This window comes from Pseudochaenichthys georgianus, unplaced genomic scaffold, assembly GCF_902827115.2.
Source record: "Pseudochaenichthys georgianus unplaced genomic scaffold, fPseGeo1.2 scaffold_1032_arrow_ctg1, whole genome shotgun sequence".
Lineage (NCBI taxonomy): Eukaryota > Metazoa > Chordata > Actinopteri > Perciformes > Channichthyidae > Pseudochaenichthys > Pseudochaenichthys georgianus.
This window is the reverse complement of record NW_027262004.1, coordinates 783-22,500: the sequence shown is the minus strand read 5'-3', so window position 1 is coordinate 22,500 and position 21,718 is coordinate 783. Positions and strand designations below refer to the sequence as shown.

Genomic DNA, 21,718 nt, shown 5'->3' with positions numbered 1-21,718 from the left:
CTGCTGCTGCAGAGGCCTGCTTTCACCTGTCCTGGTTCTGCTGTTGCAGAGGCCTGCTTTCACCTGTCCTGGTTCTGCTGCTGCAGAGGCCTGCTTTCACCTGTCCTGGTTCTGCTGTCGCAGAGGCCTGCTTTCACCTGTCCTGGTTCTGCTGTCGCAGAGGCCTGCTTTCACCTGTCCTGGTTCTGCTGTCGCAGAGGCCTGCTTTCCCCTGTCCTGGTTCTGCTGTCGCAGAGGCCTGCTTTCCACCTGTCCTGGTTCTGCTGTTGCAGAGGCCTGCTTTCACCCCGGGGATACCACGGAGGGACCGGAGCGCTTCCACGCTGCTGTTTCCACCTGTCCTTTGCTGCTGTGCTGATTTTGCTCCAGGAACATCGGATACTGTCTGCTGGTCTGGGAAGATGGCCCATATCAGATTCTGCTCTGCCTGTTAACTGTTTTGGACGATGAGAAGATCTCTAGTCATCCTGAGGAGTCTACTGGACTCAGGTCTGTTGTGCCACCCGCAGTGGGCATCCCCTGCAAAGGTTCGGATGTGTTGCTCAAACAATTACCGGTTGCCTTGTCACAGACAATCTGCTCCACAAAATATGTTTGCGTTGTCCTGCGATGATGGTTCTTCAGGACTGCTTCTTCAGCTCTAATCACACTCTCGCAGACTAGTGTCTCTAAAGTAGATGACGGTGTGTGTGTGTGTGTGTGTGTGTGTGTGTGTGTGTGTGTGTGTGTGTGTGTGTGTGTGTGTGTGTGTGTGTGTGTGTGTGTCGCTTAAGAGGAAAAGATGCCTGGTTTTGTTGTTGTTATTACTGTCAGGAAATGTCCAACCTAACCCTGGTCCGCCCAGTAGTCGTAGTCACATCTCTACTCCTGCTGATTTTAAAGCTAGGTCTGGGCTGGGTTTCATCCACTTGAAAGTGCGCAGTCTGTCAGGTAAACTAGATTGTGTCCGTATCTGGGCTCGACTGATGCTGACGTCATTGTCTTATCTGAAACATGGCTAAACAAGTCTGTCTGGCCTCTGACGTCGCCTTAAATGGTTTTAATGTGTATCGTACCGCCCGGCCTGATGAAGGTGGTGGCGTTGCCATTTATGTTCAGAATAAGTTCAGTGTAACCACCTCAGTTTCCAAATCCATCAGGAAGCAATTTGAATGTTTAGCCATAAATATAGAAGTGGCAAAGGGTCAAAGGTCATGGTGGTGGGCTGCTACAGACCCCCCTCAGCTGGCAAAGGGTCAAAGGTCATGGTGGTGGGCTGCTACAGACCCCCCTCAGCTGGCAAAGGGTCAAAGGTCATGGTGGTGGGCTGCTACAGACCCCCCTCAGCTGGCAAAGGGTCAAAGGTCATGGTGGTGGGCTGCTACAGACCCCCCTCAGCTGGCAAAGGGTCACAGGTCATGGTGGTGGGCTGCTACAGACCCCCCTCAGCTGGCAAAGGGTCAAAGGTCATGGTGGTGGGCCGCTACAGACCCCCCTCTGCTGGCAAAGGGTCAAAGGTCATGGTGGTGGGCTGCTACAGACCCCCCTCAGCTGGCAAAGGGTCAAAGGTCATGGTGGTGGGCTGCTACAGACCCCCCTCAGCTGGCAAAGGGTCAAAGGTCATGGTGGTGGGCTGCTACAGACCCCCCTCAGCTGGCAAAGGGTCACAGGTCATGGTGGTGGGCTGCTACAGACCCCCCTCAGCTGGCAAAGGGTCAAAGGTCATGGTGGTGGGCCGCTACAGACCCCCCTCTGCTGGCAAAGGGTCAAAGGTCATGGTGGTGGGCTGCTACAGACCCCCCTCAGCTGGCAAAGACTCCTTGTCTTCACTAGCTAATCTTTTATCACAGCTAGACTACAAGGACATAGAGCTGCTTGGAGGTTTGAGCTGGGACTGGTTAGCTGCAGAGTCAGAGGATTTAAAAACCTTTGTATCTCATTGAATGTTACTCAGAGTGTGGACAGTCCTACTCGCCCTCACATCAAGCCCCTAATAAATCCTCCCTCATTATCTCACTCTAACTAATGCTCCCCATAAATACTCATCTGTGGGAGTATTAGAGAATGATCTGAGCGATCTCTGAGCTGTAGCCACAATCAGGGACACTAAGGTCCAAAAGGTTAAACCTCGCATCCTCATCAAGAGAGACACACACACTTTGTGGAGCAGGTTTATGATCTGTTTGGGTTTGATGGGTAAATCGATCTGTGTGCTGATGTAGAAACCGCATGGTCTTATTTCTATCTTGGTTTTATGGAGATCATTGATCGACATGCACCCTGCGTACACTCAGAGTGAAGGGACGAGACACTCCTTGGTTCTCTGCTGAGCTGTCCAGTCTCCTTCAGAGAGAAACAAGGCCTGGGTTAGGGCTAGGAGACCAGGCTCAGAGGTAGAGTGGCTGCGTTCAGGCTCAGAGGTAGAGTGGCTGCGTTCAGGCTCCGAGGTAGAGTGGCTGCGTTCAGGCTCCGAGGTAGAGTGGCTGCGTTCAGACTCAGAGGTAGAGTGGCTGCGTTCAGGCTCAGAGGTAGAGTGGCTGCGTTCAGACTCAGAGGTAGAGTGGCTGCGTTCAGGCTCAGAGGTAGAGTGGCTGCGTTCAGACTCAGAGGTAGAGTGGCTGCATTCAGGCAGCTGAGGAATAGCTTCACTTCAAATGTCAAAAGTGCTAAATCAAAGTACTATCTGTCAGTTTCCACAAAGAACCTGAATAATCCTGGGACATTCTGGAAAGCCATCAAATCGATCTCCACGGTGAGCTCCGTGATGAGCTCCTCCGTGCCTCACCTCAGCCTCTGCTCTCTGTCGGACAGGGCTCTATGCTCAGCTGCTTTAATGAGCTCTGTGTGTCCTGTGGCTCTCTGCTTGATTCCTTCACTAACTCTGCTTCTGTGAACACCAGCCCGTGACTCTGAACAACGTGGTCTGGAAAACCCTTTCAGTTTGACTCCTTTTACTGTTGATGTTGTTCGTGAAGCTTTAACCAAGCTAGATCCTCAGAAGCCGGCCGGCCCGGACGACGCAGAGCCTTTCTCTTTAAAGAGAGCAGATGTGATCGCTCCTCCTCTCTCTTCTCTCTCTAACCTCTCCCTCAGCTCTAACGCAGTCTCTAAAGTGTGGAAGTCAGCGTGTGTCCTGGCTTCGCTGAAAGGAGGAGGCCACCTTACTGAATAACTATAGGCCGTCTCTAAGTGGTCAGTTCTGGCTCAGGCTCTTGAACGCCTCGTGAGGGAACAGGTAAAGGTGTTTCTATGTAACCATGACAACCTGTCTGAGCATCAGTCAGGTTCAGAGAGCAGCGCAGCACCATCACTGCCACGATGACTGTGTGCACGATGTGGAGAGGATCTAGATGATAAGCAGAGTGAGCAGCTCTGTTTGCTGACCTGTCCAAAGCGTTGGACACGTGGATCATCTCATCCTGAAGCAGAGGCTTTAAGTCTCTCGAGGTGCGTCTTATTTTCTGGACTTCTTGAGGTCGTGATAATGCATCTCGTTTGGCATCATTTATGTCTCACTTTGCATCTTTCTGTTTCTTCTCGTCTCGTTGTGTGATGGACTTTCCAACTAGAACATGTGTTATAGCTGCAACACACTCAAATAATTAACCTGCAGATCAGAGGTCAGGTGTCGCACGCAGGTACACACGCACGTACGCATGCACGCAGGTACGCACGCACGTACGCATGCACGCAGGTACGCACGCACGTACGCACGCAGGTACGCACGCAGGTACGCACGCAGGTACGCACACACGCACGCAGGTACGCACGCACGGAATAAAATATAATAAAATAAAATACATTATAATAAAACATAAATAATGATGTACTGACGTGCGTGCAGGAATCCGGCCCTCATGCGGCGGTACAGTTTGCTCCTCCACTCCCAGGCTTTCAGGGTCTTGTCCTTCTGACAGGCCTCCAGAGAGAGACCCTCCCTCTGAGCCTGAGAGGACAGATCAGCTGCTCGGAGCTCCGCCTCCTGCACCAGGGAGCCAATCAGAGCCTCCCGAGCCTCCACGCTCACAACTGCAAACACACGCACAGGAAACAGAGAGGGAGAAGCTGAGGAAACGCTGCAACACTTAAACAGAGACACAGCGAGACATTCGGTTGTTACACAGGGAATACATGTGAAGTGCACGTGGAATACATGTGAAGTGCACGTGGAATACATGTGAAGTGCACGTGGAATACATGTGAAGTGCACGTGGAATACATGTGAAGTGCACGTGGAATACATGTGAAGCAGTGGTGGGCCGTCAGGGCCAGCAAGGCCTTCTCTGCTGGCCTAAACATCATCAGAATATAAATTTAATTTTGATATATTTTTTCCACAAATATGTATTAAATGATTCCCCAGAGTCTATGCTTTTCATTTCAGAGCTTTCCTCTTGGTTGCGCTGCTTCCAGCCTCAGAACAAGATTTGGAGGGCTGGCCTTTATGTTAGAGCTTTTATCCAATCATACTTCAGCCATAATGTGTCCAGGGTCCAAGAGATCTGCCCTCAGGCCTTCAGCATCAACAGAGCGGGCGCCTGTAGCTCAAAGCGAACGGAAACAAAACTGTGGCGTTAACCAATCAGATTTTGAGTTGGCGACAACGGGCCAGCTAGCAGGCGTGCGATGACGTCAGCACGTGCACGTCTTTTGATTGGATACGCACTATTGAGAGGCAGAGCTATGTAGAGCTAGCAAACGGAACGTGAATTTGAACGAGCTAATTTGTGTAGATTTCTACAAGCTGTTTTTTTTCAACCCACAATGGCTGAAGGAGGAGAAGAGATCGATTTGGTCGCAGATATCATTACAACGCCATTTTCAAGACGAACTTTCCAGAAAAGCTACACATTGCGAGAAGAGAACGGCCAACCCCGACGCTAGCGAGCCTATCACAGCGGGGGAAAGGGTTTGTCCGCCACTTTCAAATCACTAACTACGAGCGGTACCCCTGGCTCGCGGCCTCCGAGAGGCGCTGCACATGGTACTGCTGCGAATGGGCTATTTGCAAATGATCGATTTGGTGTTTGGAGCCACACTGGATTTGCAAACTTGAGTTGTCTAACCAAGGCAGCAAGGAGACACCACCAAGGCAGCAAGGAGACACCAAAGCACGGCTGGGCACTTACAAGCAATGGTGCTTTTGAAAACCTTTGGAGTGGATCTACAGCTCAACGAACAAGTGCGCCGGGAAACGGAGCTCCACAACGAAAGGGTGAACAAAAATAGGGACTTATTGAAAAGACTGATTGGTTGTGTCCTGTTTTTGGGTAAACAGGAACTTTCATTTAGGGGACATGATGAAAGCGCCGAGTCCAGAAACAGAGGAGACTACGTGGAGCTTCTTTCTTGGCTTGCTGAGAACAACACAGACTTGCATTACCACCTGTCCACAAACAAAGTGTTCACTGGGACGTCAGGCAAAATACAAAACGACCTGATTTATGCTATTGCTGAAGTGATGGGAGAAGAGATCAACATGGAGATTAAAAAAGCACCCTTTGTCGCTGTTATGGTGGACGAGACGACAGACGTGGGTCATGTAGCACAGCTGGCACTTGTCCTGCGTTATGTGACGGACCCAGGTGTCAAGGAGCGGTTTGTCAGATTTGAAGATGTTACAAGCGGCAAGCGAGCTGATGACATTGCCGCTCGCATTTTCCCTTTCATGGAGGAATGTGAATGTAGTCTGGATAAAGTTGTGGCACAGTGTTATGATGGCGCAGCGGTCATGGCATCTGGACTAAATGGGGTGCAGGCTAAAGTTAAGGAGAGGGCACCTATGGCCTTATTCATTCACTGCTATGCACATGGACTACATTTAGTACTGACTCAAGGGGCCTCAAAGCTTAAAGAATGCAAGGTCTTTTTTGCCAGCCTCAATGGCCTTGCAGCATTTTCCTCCAGATCCCCTAAGCGCACGCAACTGCTGGATGACATTTGCAAGCGTCGTCTTCCTAATGTTGCACCAACGCGGTGGCAATATACATGGAGATTGGTCAATGCAGTCTTTGAGAAGAGAGTTTCCCTAAAGGAGGTGTTTGACCACATACTGGAACATCATGAGGAGTATGATGGAACATCATGAGGAGTATGATGGAACATCATGAGGAGTATGATGGAACATCATGAGGAGTATGATGGGACATCATGAGGAGTATGATGGAACATCATGAGGAGTATGATGGAACATCATGAGGAGTATGATGGGACATCATGAGGAGTATGATGGGACATCATGAGGAGTATGATGGAACATCATGAGGAGTATGATGGAACATCATGAGGAGTATGATGGAACATCATGAGGAGTATGATGGGACATCATGAGGAGTATGATGGAACATCATGAGGAGTATGATGGAACATCATGAGGAGTATGATGGAACATCATGAGGAGTATGATGGGACATCATGAGGAGTATGATGGAACATCATGAGGAGTATGATGGAACATCATGAGGAGTATGATGGGACATCATGAGGAGTATGATGGAACATCATGAGGAGTATGATGGAACATCATGAGGAGTATGATGGGACATCATGAGGAGTATGATGGGACATCATGAGGAGTATGATGGAACATCATGAGGAGTATGATGGAACATCATGAGGAGTATGATGGGGATACTATGCTTAGCGCTGATGGATTTAATGCACGTCTGGATGATTTTGAGTTTTGTTTTTTGCTTGAAACATTCAATGGGATTTTTAAGCATTCAGATGTGCTCTTTGGAATACTACAGAAACAAACATTGGATGTACAATTCTGTCTGACAAGGGTGAACGAGTTTTGTGACACAATTGAGCGAGAGAGGTGCCAGTTTCGTCAGATCTACGAGGACACAGCGCGCATCTCAAATGGTCCGAGCGCACGCAGAGGCCCACGTACCGCACAAGGAGACCTTCGCGCATACTACCAACAACTCCACAGCAATATTCTGGACAACATTCTTTGCCAGATACGGAGTAGGTTTCAAGACCACGAAAAATTTATGTTTCTCTCCCTCCTGGACCCCCAGCACTTTCAGACCTACCGGAAAAAATTCCCGCAAACAGCCTTAGCCAAATTAACACAGAGTCACGGAACACTGTTCGATCTGTCCCGGCTAAAAACAGAACTGACTGTAATGAATGCCATGACTGATTTTGAAGGGGAAAGTCCCACTGATCTCCTTGATTTCCTTCAGCGGAAACATCTGAGTGAGAGCATGGGGCAGCTTTACACATTGGCATGTGTGGCAGTGACTATCCCTGTGTCCACCGCTTCTGTCGAGCGGTCATTCTCGGCCTTAAAGCGAATTAAAACTTATGCCAGAAATTCTACTGGATAGACTCGGCTTTCATCATTAGCCTTCATGTCTAAATGACTTATTGGTGGAACTGAAACGCACAGATAAACTGTACAACAGAGTCATTGAAGTCTTCTTGAGGAAAGAAAGGAGGATGGATTTGTGTTCAAATAATCAGTTGTTTTGGTGAGTACAAAGCATTTTATTTTAATATATTTTTGTCATTTTATGTCGTTAATATTAAATCAATATTAACGAATTAATATATATGTAATTAAAATGACAAATATATAAAAAATAAATGTGTGATGCTTCTGCAAGAGATATAGAGATGTGTGTGGCGCACTGGCTCAGCTGTGCAGTAAAAGTACTCAAGGAGACTTGTTGAATTGTTTGGTTTAACCTTTATCAAAGCGGACATTCAGGGCTAGGAACACACTTTCACCACTGTCGCAAATATATCCTCATGAACAAATGCAAATTCATTGTTTGTTTTATTTTATTTTCAGTGAATAGTTTGTGTCTTTATCGTCACGTGTCTTAAATGAAACTGCTTTGGGTGCGACACTGCGCTGTTTAGTGAACACACTTGTTAAAGCTCACATACTTTTGGAGGACTTAATAAAAGTTTGTAGACGAATGCCTTAAAAGCCCCTTTTATTTTTAAGTGTTGACAGTCTCCAAGCGATCTTAAAGCTGGTAGTTGAACACTCTTAATTGTAAATGCGGATATATTGATTATAAATGCTTCGGAAATATTAATATAACTCTGTTGTACTTGACTATGTTAAGGTGATGCAACGCCCGGTTATACTGCGTTTCTGTCTAAATGTATAGTTTCTCGAGCCATGGCGTCATGATGATGGAGAGGTGGAATAACTCAGGTAGGACTGTGTCGGACATCACTGAAGGCCTAGGTGTGAAATGCACGGCCCGCCACTGATGTGAAGTGCACGTGGAATACATGTGAAGTGCACGTGGAATACATGTGAAGTGCACGTGGAATACATGTGAAGTACACGTGGAATACATGTGAAGTACACGTGGAATACACGTGGAATACATGTGAAGTGCACGTGGAATACATGTGAAGTACACGTGGAATACATGTGAAGTACACGTATGTACACGTGGAATACATGTGAAGTACACGTGGAATACATGTGAAGTACATGTGGAATACATGTGAAGTACACGTGGAATACATGTGAAGTACACGTATGTACACGTGGAATACATGTGAAGTGCACGTGGAATACATGTGAAGTACACGTGGAATACATGTGAAGTACACGTATGTACACGTGGAATACATGTGAAGTACACGTGGAATACACGTGGAATACATGTGAAGTACACGTGGAATACGTGTGAAGTGCACGTGAAATACATGTGAAGTACACGTGGAATACATGTGAAGTACACGTATGTACACGTGGAATACATGTGAAGTACACGTGGAATACACGTGGAATACATGTGAAGTACACATGGAATACGTGTGAAGTGCACGTGGAATACATGTGAAGTACACGTGGAATACATGTGAAGTACACGTATGTACACGTGGAATACATGTGAAGTACACGTGGAATACGTGTGAAGTACACGTGGAATACATGTGAAGTGCACGTGGAATACATGTGAAGTACACGTGGAATACATGTGAAGTACACGTATGTACACGTGGAATACATGTGAAGTACACGTGGAATACATGTGAAGTACACGTATGTACACGTGGAATACATGTGAAGTACACGTGGAATACACGTGGAATACATGTGAAGTACACGTGGAATACACGTGGAATACATGTGAAGTACACGTGGAATACACGTGGAATACATGTGAAGTGCACGTGGAATACATGTGAAGTACACGTGGAATACATGTGAAGTACACGTATGTACACGTGGAATACATGTGAAGTACACGTGGAATACACGTGGAATACATGTGAAGTACACGTGGAATACGTGTGAAGTGCACGTGGAATACATGTGAAGTACACGTGGAATACGTGTGAAGTACACGTGGAATACATGTGAAGTGCACGTGGAATACATGTGAAGTACACGTGGAATACATGTGAAGTACACGTATGTACACGTGGAATACATGTGAAGTACACGTATGTACACGTGGAATACATGTGAAGTACACGTGGAATACGTGTGAAGTACACGTGGAATACATGTGAAGTGCACGTGGAATACATGTGAAGTACACGTGGAATACATGTGAAGTACACGTATGTACACGTGGAATACATGTGAAGTACACGTGGAATACGTGTGAAGTACACGTGGAATACATGTGAAGTACACGTATGTACACGTGGAATACATGTGAAGTACACGTGGAATACATGTGAAGTACACGTATGTACACGTGGAATATGTGTGAAGTACACGTGGAATACATGTGAAGTACACGTGGAATACATGTGAAGTACACGTATGTACACGTGGAATACATGTGAAGTACACGTGGAATACATGTGAAGTACACGTATGTACACGTGGAATACGTGTGAAGTACACGTGGAATACGTGTGAAGTACACGTGGAATACATGTGAAGTACACGTGAAGTACACGTGGAATACAGTACAACCTTCAGTTCATAGATGTTAACGGATGCTAACGGCCGCTAACGGCTGCTAGCGGCTGCTAACGGCCGCTAACGGCCGCTAGCGGCTGCTAATGGCTGCTAGCGGCTGCTAATGGCTGCTAGCGGCTGCTACCGGCCGCTAACGGCCGCTAGCGGCTGCTAACGGCCGCTAACGGCTGCTAGCGGCTGCTAATTGAAAAGGCTGTAAATGAGTTTCTCGTGTGACTGACGCCTAAATATAAACCTGCTGGACTCGTAAACTAACACACAGTGCTTGGCTCTTGAGGAATGAGCTGCAGAGATTTAACTGTGTTTGTTTACAACGATGGGATTGTACGACTGCCGTGAGGAGACCCCTACACACACACGCACGCCCGCCCGCACGCACGCACGCACGCACGCACGCACGCACGCACGCACGCACGCACGCACGCACACACACACACACACACACACACACACACACACACACACACACACACACACACACACACACACACACACACACACAGACACACACACACACACACCTACACACACACACACACACACACACACACACACACACACACACACACACACACACACACACACACACACACACACACACACACACACACACACACACACACACACACACACACACACACACTCTCTCTCTCTCTCTCTCTCACACACACCCACGCACACACACACACACACACACACACACATGACGTTTCCTCGATACGATATAAAACAGAAACATGTTTTATGTGCTAGAAAATGATTGAAATTCCTCTCACCCAAAGCACTGCTGATGAATGTACACGTTCAGGGCTTTAACCAACGACTGTTCCCATTATGGAGTCATTTGGTTTTCTTCCGATGTTTAAAAAGCCAGAAAACATTGCTTTCAAGGTTCACAGAGTGCAGAGATATTCCCTTCCTTGTGAGTCTGCAGCTCGGTGACCCTTCACATTTATCTCGTGTGAAACTTGTTTCCTGACATTTCCCTCCAGGTGGCCGCGCTCTGCAGGTAATGATGTTCCTGAGGGTCACTCGGCTCCTTTTCATCGTGTTCTGCAGACCGTCGGGCGGAAATTGGGTTCATTGTTGGAGACAAAAATCACTTCAGATCAGTAGAAGGACACAGCTGTGCTTTCAGAGTTATGTTGGAGCGTTTCTCATATAACAACGTTTACAGCCCAACATTAGCCTCCTTTAGCTTAGCGGTGGAGACGTGAAGTCATGTGACCGTGCTGTAGTTCCTTTATAGCCCAACATTAGCCTCCTTTAGCTTAGCGGTGGTGACGTGAAGTCATGTGACCGTGCTGTAGTTCCTTTATAGCCCAACATTAGCCTCCTTTAGCTTAGCGGTGGTGACGTGAAGTCATGTGACCGTGCTGTAGTTCCTTTATAGCCCAACATTAGCCTCCTTTAGCTTAGCGGTGGTGACGTGAAATCATGTGACCGTGCTGTAGTTCCTTTATAGCCCAACATTAGCCTCCTTTAGCTTAGCGGTGGTGACGTGAAGTCATGTGACCGTGCTGTAGTTCCTTTATAGCCCAACATTAGCCTCCTTTAGCTTAGCGGTGGTGACGTGAAGTCATGTGACCGTGCTGTAGTTCCTTTATAGCCCAACATTAGCCTCCTTTAGCTTAGCGGTGGTGACGTGAAGTCATGTGACCGTGCTGTAGTTCCTTTATAGCCCAACATTAGCCACCTTTAGCTTAGCGGTGGTGGCCTGGAGTCATGTGACCGTGCTGTAGTTCCTTTATAGCCCAACATTAGCCTCCTTTAGCTTAGCGGTGGTGACGTGAAGTCATGTGACCGTGCTGTAGTTCCTTTATAGCCCAACATTAGCCACCTTTAGCTTAGCGGTGGTGACGTGAAGTCATGTGACCGTGCTGTAGTTCCTTTATAGCCCAACATTAGCCACCTTTAGCTTAGCGGTGTTGACGTGAAGTCATGTGACCGTGCTGTAGTTCCTTTATAGCCCAACATTAGCCTCCTTTAGCTTAGCGGTGGTGGCCTGGAGTCATGTGACCGTGCTGTAGTTCCTTTATAGCCCAACATTAGCCTCCTTTAGCTTAGCGGTGGTGACGTGAAGTCATGTGACCGTGCTGTAGTTCCTTTATAGCCCAACATTAGCCTCCTTTAGCTTAGCGGTGGTGACGTGAAGTCATGTGACCGTGCTGTAGTTCCTTTATAGCCCAACATTAGCCACCTTTAGCTTAGCGGTGGTGGCCTGGAGTCATGTGACCGTGCTGTAGTTCCTTTATAGCCCAACATTAGCCTCCTTTAGCTTAGCGGTGGTGACGTGAAGTCATGTGACCGTGCTGTAGTTCCTTTATAGCCCAACATTAGCCACCTTTAGCTTAGCGGTGGTGACGTGAAGTCATGTGACCGTGCTGTAGTTCCTTTATAGCCCAACATTAGCCTCCTTTAGCTTAGCGGTGTTGACGTGAAGTCATGTGACCGTGCTGTAGTTCCTTTATAGCCCAACATTAGCCTCCTTTAGCTTAGCGGTCGTGGCCTGGAGTCATGTGACCGTGCTGTAGTTCCTTTATAGCCCAACATTAGCCGCCTTTAGCTTAGCGGTGGTGACGTGAAGTCATGTGACCGTGCTGTAGTTCCTTTATAGCCCAACATTAGCCTCCTTTAGCTTAGCGGTGGTGGCCTGGAGTCATGTGACCGTGCTGTAGTTCCTTTATAGCCCAACATTAGCCTCCTTTAGCTTAGCGGTGGTGACGTGAAGTCATGTGACCGTGCTGTAGTTCCTTTATAGCCCAACATTAGCCTCCTTTAGCTTAGCGGTGGTGGCCTGGAGTCATGTGACCGTGCTGTAGTTCCTTTATAGCCCAACATTAGCCTCCTTTAGCTTAGCGGTGGTGGCCTGGAGTCATGTGACCGTGCTGTAGTTCCTTTATAGCCCAACATTAGCCTCCTTTAGCTTAGCGGTGGTGACGTGAAGTCATGTGACCGTGCTGTAGTTCCTTTATAGCCCAACATTAGCCTCCTTTAGCTTAGCGGTGTTGACGTGAAGTCATGTGACCGTGCTGTAGTTCCTTTATAGCCCAACATTAGCCTCCTTTAGCTTAGCGGTGGTGGCCTGGAGTCATGTGACCGTGCTGTAGTTCCTTTATAGCCCAACATTAGCCGCCTTTAGCTTAGCGGTGGTGACGTGAAGTCATGTGACCGTGCTGTAGTTCCTTTATAGCCCAACATTAGCCACCTTTAGCTTAGCGGTGTTGACGTGAAGTCATGTGACCATGCTGTAGTTCCTTTATAGCCCAACATTAGCCTCCTTTAGCTTAGCGGTGTTGACGTGAAGTCATGTGACCGTGCTGTAGTTCCTTTATAGCCCAACATTAGCCTCCTTTAGCTTAGCGGTGTTGACGTGAAGTCATGTGACCGTGCTGTAGTTCCTTTATAGCCCAACATTAGCCTCCTTTAGCTTAGCGGTGGTGGCCTGGAGTCATGTGACCGTGCTGTAGTTCCTTTATAGCCCAACATTAGCCGCCTTTAGCTTAGCGGTGGTGACGTGAAGTCATGTGACCGTGCTGTAGTTCCTTTATAGCCCAACATTAGCCACCTTTAGCTTAGCGGTGGTGGCCTGGAGTCATGTGACCGTGCTGTAGTTCCTTTATAGCCCAACATTAGCCTCCTTTAGCTTAGCGGTGGTGACGTGAAGTCATGTGACCGTGCTGTAGTTCCTTTATAGCCCAACATTAGCCTCCTTTAGCTTAGCGGTGGTGACGTGAAGTCATGTGACCGTGCTGTAGTTCCTTTATAGCCCAACATTAGCCTCCTTTAGCTTAGCGGTGGTGACGTGAAGTCATGTGACCGTGCTGTAGTTCCTTTATAGCCCAACATTAGCCTCCTTTAGCTTAGCGGTGGTGACGTGAAGTCATGTGACCGTGCTGTAGTTCCTTTATAGCCCAACATTAGCCACCTTTAGCTTAGCGGTGGTGGCCTGGAGTCATGTGACCGTGCTGTAGTTCCTTTATAGCCCAACATTAGCCTCCTTTAGCTTAGCGGTGGTGACGTGAAGTCATGTGACCGTGCTGTAGTTCCTTTATAGCCCAACATTAGCCACCTTTAGCTTAGCGGTGGTGACGTGAAGTCATGTGACCGTGCTGTAGTTCCTTTATAGCCCAACATTAGCCTCCTTTAGCTTAGCGGTGTTGACGTGAAGTCATGTGACCGTGCTGTAGTTCCTTTATAGCCCAACATTAGCCTCCTTTAGCTTAGCGGTGGTGACGTGAAGTCATGTGACCGTGCTGTAGTTCCTTTATAGCCCAACATTAGCCACCTTTAGCTTAGCGGTGGTGACGTGAAGTCATGTGACCGTGCTGTAGATCCTTTATAGCCCAACATTAGCCTCATTTAGCTTAGCGGTGGTGACGTGAAGTCATGTGACCGTGCTGTAGTTCCTTTATAGCCCAACATTAGCCACCTTTAGCTTAGCGGTGGTGACGTGAAGTCATGTGACCGTGCTGTAGTTCCTTTATAGCCCAACATTAGCCACCTTTAGCTTAGCGGTGGTGACGTGAAGTCATGTGACCGTGCTGTAGTTCCTTTATAGCCCAACATTAGCCTCCTTTAGCTTAGCGGTGGTGACGTGAAGTCATGTGACCGTGCTGTAGTTCCTTTATAGCCCAACATTAGCCACCTTTAGCTTAGCGGTGGTGATGTGAAGTCATGTGACCGTGCTGTAGTTCTTTATATATTATATATATATATATATATTATGTATTAATCAGTGTTACTCACAGTGGGGGCTCTCCCTGCCTCCGGCCCTCAGCAGCAGCTTGGCAATGGGCGTGTTGTTGGTCATGATGGAGATGTCCAGAGGAGTTAGCCCCTGGCTGTTCGGGGTGTTCAGGTCCAGCTCCTCGGCTGAGAACTGGTAGAGAAGAATCTGCACCGAGTCCAGGTCCTGCTGCTCCACCGCCTCGAAGATGCAGTCGCTGCCCTGCATCGCCTGAGGACGAAACAAGCGCTCTCTTTTAGTGTCGGAAAATTACGCATTTTACTATTTTCTTCTCATACATTTCAGATGTTTCTGTTGTAAATTAACAACCGTAACCAAAATAATAACAAGTAACAAATCAGTAAATGTAGGACTTTAACCCTTGATTTAAAGTATATTCATTTAAACTTTTAACATATACTTAAAGGTGGAGTAGGTAAGTCTGAGGAACCGGCTCGAGATACACTTGTTGTTATATTCCATGGAATGCTCTGAACATCCCGACAGCAATGAATATCTGAAGTGCTTTGAAGCCGTGGCGCTGTAAAAAGCACGACCAATCATCTGAGTCGGCTAAAGTAACTGGATGGCCTACCTGCCTGTCAGCCTGCCATCTGGGCACACACTGATCTCGTGCCCTCATTGGTCACGTGCGCGTTCCTGTGTGTTGGAGGCGGGGCTCTGAGAGGAAGGGGCAGATTTCTTCCGGCTGTGTATTTTCAAACTCTAGCCACTCCAGCTGGTTTCTCCAAAATGACCTACCCCACCTTTAACCGTCTAGTGTCTCACTCCTCGAGTCCCTCAGCCATGATGAATCTCAGCAGGGAGGAGGTGATGAAGAGTGAGAAGATGAAGGGTGAGAGGATGTAGAAGCGACAGACACAGAAAGCTGTTGAATAGCTCTCAGTAGAAAGTGAACAAAAGCAGCTGGAGGCTCCGGAGCCTCTGGAGGGTGAGGGAATGCTCCGGTTTTGGGACAAAATGAACATGGGATCACTCCGGTCATTGTACGTACTTCGTCTCACTGGAATATTAACGGTCAGATTGAAAACAACATCGGCCCAGTTTCTCCGGTCAATGACGAGAGAGTTTTGAAAGTGACAAAACACTGTTTCACACATTTAAAAACAATTAAACAATTAAGCAATGTTTACCCAGGATTCAGGCACCTTCCCTGGCTTGTAAAATGTGGTGATGCGCCCTGGAGGTATCAGACTATTTTAAACATGTATACCCAGGATTCAATCACTTTTCCTGGCTTGTAAAGTGCTGTGAAGCAGCCTGTTCTCTGGGTGCAGTCTGCGTGCAAGAGCCATGCGCTGCAAGGAGATCTCTGGGTGTGCTCTGTGGCTCTCAAAGCCTGCTTCTCTCTGGCTGCTCTCTCCCTGTATTCACAGCACTTTCCCCCGCCTTTCAAACACTTATTGCTGGGTATGAAAGCCTTGTGCATCACCCTGGAGCTCTGCCTAGGTGCCTGTGAGTGTGGGACCCTGCTAACAGCAGTGAACCTGCAGACGACATTACAAACATATCAATCAGGCGTTTTAACACTTTTTTCCATGAAAATGATTTTTATTCACTATCATGGGGCTATATAAATCAAATTCCGGGTAATTAGGAGCACAATTGTACCTTTTACTATGTAAATGTATTTGTATTATATATTTTTGGGCTATTAAAGTGACATTTCTGGGTGACTTTGTCAGTTTATGGAGATTAGCCCACAATTCCCGGAGGTTCCAGGCCGAATTTGGGAGCTCAGAGGCGGCCTGCCATGCGCCCCCACCCGTGGAAAGCCGAAATAAGTAAAGAAAACGGTCAATTATAACTTAAAATAATCAAAAATGAAGTTTAAAAAAATTCTCGAAAAAACGACAAAGTGCCAACGGAGGAGGGGCTTCAAAAAGCTCAAGTCTTCGGCGCTTCGGTCGGAAGCCCCGGACACTTTTCCACTCCCCCGTTGCATTTTACAACGGAGAGGGGAATCGAGACCTCCCCTCCTCCGTCAAAAAAATGCATTCATGTTTTTCAAGCTACCATCCGCACGAAATCGGAAACCCGGTTTTTGAGAGGATTCAGAAAAAAACCGGCTGTTTCACATCATGGAGGAATGTGTCCGCAACATGAGTGCTTTGGCTCGGATACAATTGTTGCCTGGAGACCCCCCAGCATGGTTCTTACCAAACTTTAAGTTTTTTAACTGGTCTCTGGAGGAATGCAAGGGGAGTTTGATGGGACTCTACCAGCCTTAAGAGACACTATTTTGGGATACAATTTCTCCATTTTCACCCCTTTCTTCTGGTTCTCCCAAAAGATAACGTACTTTTTCTGACTCTGGAGGAATGCAAGGGGAGTTGACAGAGGACTCTTGCGGGCTCATGATGCACTATTTTCGGATACTTTTTTTCATTTTCAGCCCTTTTCCATGGATGAATTGAATCTTATTTGTTTTACATTTTGGTGAATTTGACCCAGTTCTGGTACCGCATTGCCTGGAGGATAGGACCGAGAGATGACAGACTCTCTGGCCGCCTCACAAGTCACTATTGTCGGACACTTTCTTTGCTTTACCCCGGTTCTATCACTCTTTCCTCCTTTGACCATAAAACGTGTTTCCTGCTGGGGTCCTGCCTGGTTCCGGGGCACCCCAAACCCTCTCATGGTCGGGGCACCATGAATTGATGCATCGGACCCAAAGTTGCCATCTCCAGCCCCGCGTTGGTGCGGAGGTGGGACCATTTAGCCCGGTGGTAACCCACGTCCTCCCTTGGTCCGTGTACCAGGCATTGAAGCATCGGATCCATTGTTGCAATCACCGGTTACGCTAACGCATATAAACGGAGAAACACAAAATAATTGAAATACAATCCACTGTGTCTGTTTCAGTAAGGATGTCGTCCGAATGCCCGGTGTGCAGACTCTTCTATCTGGCTTTGAACAAGCACCTTAAGCACACACATGCAGTGCGGAACTTGCAGGAAAGAGGCATCATTCTCAAAACGGCCAGTGGCAGAATAAATGTTGGGACCACACCCTGTCCCATCACAGGGTGTTCGTATGCTGGGAAGAGACCGTCATGTAACTCATGGCCACCCTGAGTTCTCCCGAGATGAAGCACATCAGGTCACAACGGGGAAGCACGCCTCCAGGAACCTGAACGCTCCCTTGAAGAGGGCTTGGGCTGCTGCTGGGCTAGAAACAGCCGTCACCTTCACAATCCTGCGCACTGGCTGACATTATCAAGCATCACCAAGATCCAGAGAGCAGGTCGATTCTCGCCAGGTTTATGTGTCACGACGTAAGCACTGCTGACCGGTTCTACGCGAATACGCCTGGAATAAAGGAGGGATTGAAGATCCGCTCCATGTTCAGGGCGGCGGCAGCAGCTGCATCATCATCGGAAGGAGTTCTACCGCCGTCAGATACCTCCGAAGAGGCCTCAGGGGCGGAGAGCAGCGATACCTCTTCTTCAGAGCCGGTTGACAGAGCCTTTTTCCGCCCGCTAATCATGTTTTTATTATCTTTATTATGTTTATTGTGTATACTGTTTTTGTAAAAATCGTGTGATAATGAAATAAATAATAAAACATGAATATAACCTTGAAGGTTCCCAGGGGCAGATACAGTGCCAGGTATCAGACTATTTAAAGAAAGTTTACCCAGGAGTCAGACACCTTCCCTGGCTTGTAAAATGCGGTGATGCGCCCTGGAGGTATCAGACTATTTTAAACAACTTTTCCCGCCTTTCAAACACTTATTCCTGGGTTTTAGCCTGTCATTTTGCACGATATGATTTAACATTGAAGCTCTCCTGGAAATGGACATATTCTGTGCATTTCCAGGAGAGGGTCAATGTTAAATGATATCTTGTTAAATGACAGGCTGAAACTCTCTTCCAGACGTTTGAAAACACTTTCCCCGACCATTTAAACATTATTTCTGGCTTGTAAAGTGCAGTGATGAGCCCTGGTAGCATCAGACTATTTAAAGGGTTACCAGGAGCATGAGCATATCCTCCACAGAAGGGGGGGTGGTGCCGTGAAGAAGGCCGAATATGGATGCTGATGGGCGGACAGAAAAGCACCACAAAATCCACCACCTTTAAGAGTTACCAGGGGCCTGAGGTTCTGTAGGGTGTGATCATCTGGGTTTAGTCCGTGGGGGAGTGCTGAAGTCCGGGGGCCCGGGGACTCACGGTGTGCAAGGTTATGGAGGTGTCCATATCAGGGACACATGCTGGAGGTCATTAGTCCGTCCTTTGGGGCTCTTGGAGGGGCCACAGAGAGGTGATTTCCCCGGTCTCTCTCCTGGAGGTGTGAAATAACCTGAGTCCCCATTTCAGGGACACATGCTGGAGGTCTCTCTCCCGAGAGTGGACGTCCATTGCCTCTAAATTGGGTCAGAGATCTAATAGAGGCTTCAGGATGTTAACTGGATTATTGAAAGCAGATCTTTATTGATCGTCCTCCTGACACAGGGTTCACCGCACACTGTTGGCTCCTTTCTGTCCTCCAGGAAGAAGAACACGAGACGGAGCTGCAGACGGAGTGAGAATCACCCCGAGGTGCTGTTGGTGTGGATACTCTCTTTCCGCACTGTCATGGGGCGGTTTGGGCGCAGTGGTGAGAGCGGAGGGAACAAGGGAAGCACCGGTTCAATCCCTCATTGATCGTCACTGCAGCATTCCGTTGTGCCCTTGAGCAAGACACGTCAGCCTTCATTCCTCCCGTGGGGGTTACATGTCTGATATATGTAACATGTATATAATACCGTGCATTTCAAGTGATAGATCTTCCTGCTCTACTGATACACCTTTTCCGCACTATCCATGTCTTTATTTTCCGATTGATTGATTAATTCCCCACTTTATTGATTCATGTCCTGCACTATTGATACGCCAATAAAGTGTCATCAATTAGGGCAATACAGGTATAAGGGTTTGCACCACGGGTTTAGTTGCGAACAAGAAATCTGAACCAAGATGGAAAACGTTCTACTCCTTTCATCAATCAATCAATAACTGGGTTAACCCTGAAGGGCGATCAATCAATCAACCAACCAATCAACCAACCAACCAACCAACGCAACCAATCACCAACCAACCATACCAACCAACCAACCAACCACCAACCACACCAAAACAATCACCCATCAATCAACCAATCAACCAACCAACCAACCAACCATCAACCAATCAACCAATCAATCAATCAATCAATTAATCACACCAATCACTCAACCAATCAATCAACCAATCAATCACCAAACCAATCAATCAATCAACCAATCAACCAACCAACCAATCAACCAATCAACCAATCAATCAACCAATCAATCAACCAATCAACCAACCAACCAATCAACCAACCAATCAACCAATCAACCAATCAACCAACCAATCAACCAACCAATCAACCAATCAAACAACCAACCAATCAACCAACCAATCAACCAATCAATCAACCAATCAACCAATCAACCAACCAATCAACCAACCAATCAACAACCAATCAACCAATCAACCAACCAACCAATCAACCAACCAACCAAACAACCAATCAACCAATCAATCAACCAATCAACCAACCAACCAATCAAATCAACCAATCAACCAACCAACCAAAACCCAATCAACAATCCAACCAATCAACCAAACCAACCAATCAACCAATCAACCAATCAATCAATCAACCAATCAACCAACCAATCAACCAACCAACCAATCAATCAACCAACCAATCAACCAATCAATCAACCAATCAATCAACCAATCAACCAATCAATCAACCAATCAATCAACCAATCAATCAACCAATCAACCAACCAATCAACCAACCAATCAATCAACCAATCAACCAATCAATCAACCAATCAACCAATCAACCAATCAATCAACCAACCAATCAACCAATCAACCAATCAACCAACCAATCAACCAACCAATCAACCAATCAACCAATCAATCAATCAACCAATCAACCAACCAATCAACCAATCAACCAACCAATCAATCAACCAATCAACCAACCAATCAACCAACCAATCAATCAATCAATCATCAATCAACCAATCAACCAACCAACCAATCAACCAACCAATCAACCAATCAACCAATCAACCAATCAACCAATCACCAACCAATCAACCAATCAACCAATCAACCAATCAACCACCAATCAACCAACCAATCAACCAACCAATCAATCAACCAATCAATCATCAATCAACCAATCAATAATCAACCAATCAATCAACCAATCAACCAATCAACCAATCAACCAATCAACCAACAATCAACCAACCAATCAATCAACCAATCAACCAATCAACCAATCAATCAACCAATCAACCGATCAAGAATGTGAAGTTAGCGTGCAGAGGGATGAATGATCTTGAACAGCGATTGTCTTCAGAGCAGGAATATCTACCCCCTGATAGCAACAGATGGAATGGACCTGAAGACGGCCTGGAGAGGCCAGTGTCCTCTCTGCTGTGAGGACCAAGTGCACAGCTTTCGCTTCCTCGGCGGTCTCAGTGTGCTGCTCTGCAGGACCACAGTCACACCGAGGCAGCGACTCACCGAGGCCTTTCGGAGGCGGTCGGTCTTCCCGAAGAAGTAGGTGTCCTCGAAGGAGGCGTGCTTCCTCTCAGCTTCTCCGACAGGTTCCTGTAGAGGCGCTTGGCGGCGCGTGGGGGAGGCGGGCCTCTCGGGGCACTTCCTGCTCTGAGTCAGCTGCAGGTTCTGCATCTGCTGAGTCATCGTGACCGGGCAGGCTCCTGAGGGGAGGAGTCAGGAGGTCACCTATCACTGAGGGGGAGGAGTCAGAGGTCACCTGTCATGCAAGATCCACTTCCTCACGTCTCTCCTACATCAACATGTGTCCCCTCTTCTTCATGTCTCTCCTACATCAACATGTGTCCCCTCTGTGTAGAGGGGACACATGTCTCTTCTACATCAACATGTGTCCCCTCTTCTTCCTGTCTCTTCTACATCAACATGTGTCCCCCTCTGTGTAGAGGGGACACATGTCTCTTCTACATCAACATGTGTCCCCTCTTCTTCATGTCTCTTCTACATCAACATGTGTCCC

General features: G+C 47.4%; 1 protein-coding gene across 1 annotated transcript in view; it reads right to left on the bottom strand.

The window, feature by feature from the left end:
- The window catches only part of ankfn1a (ankyrin repeat and fibronectin type III domain containing 1a), a gene marked incomplete at its 3' end in the record, with an annotated part of 48,657 nt that extends 27,264 nt beyond the window's left edge, over positions 1-21,393 (bottom strand). The window contains 5 exon segments of the mRNA XM_034076792.2: positions 3,814-4,008; positions 14,648-14,858; positions 21,208-21,269; positions 21,272-21,341; positions 21,343-21,393. Coding sequence (XP_033932683.2) covers positions 3,814-4,008; positions 14,648-14,858; positions 21,208-21,269; positions 21,272-21,341; positions 21,343-21,387 — 583 coding nt within the window.
- Positions 21,394-21,718: the final 325 nt, after the last annotated feature.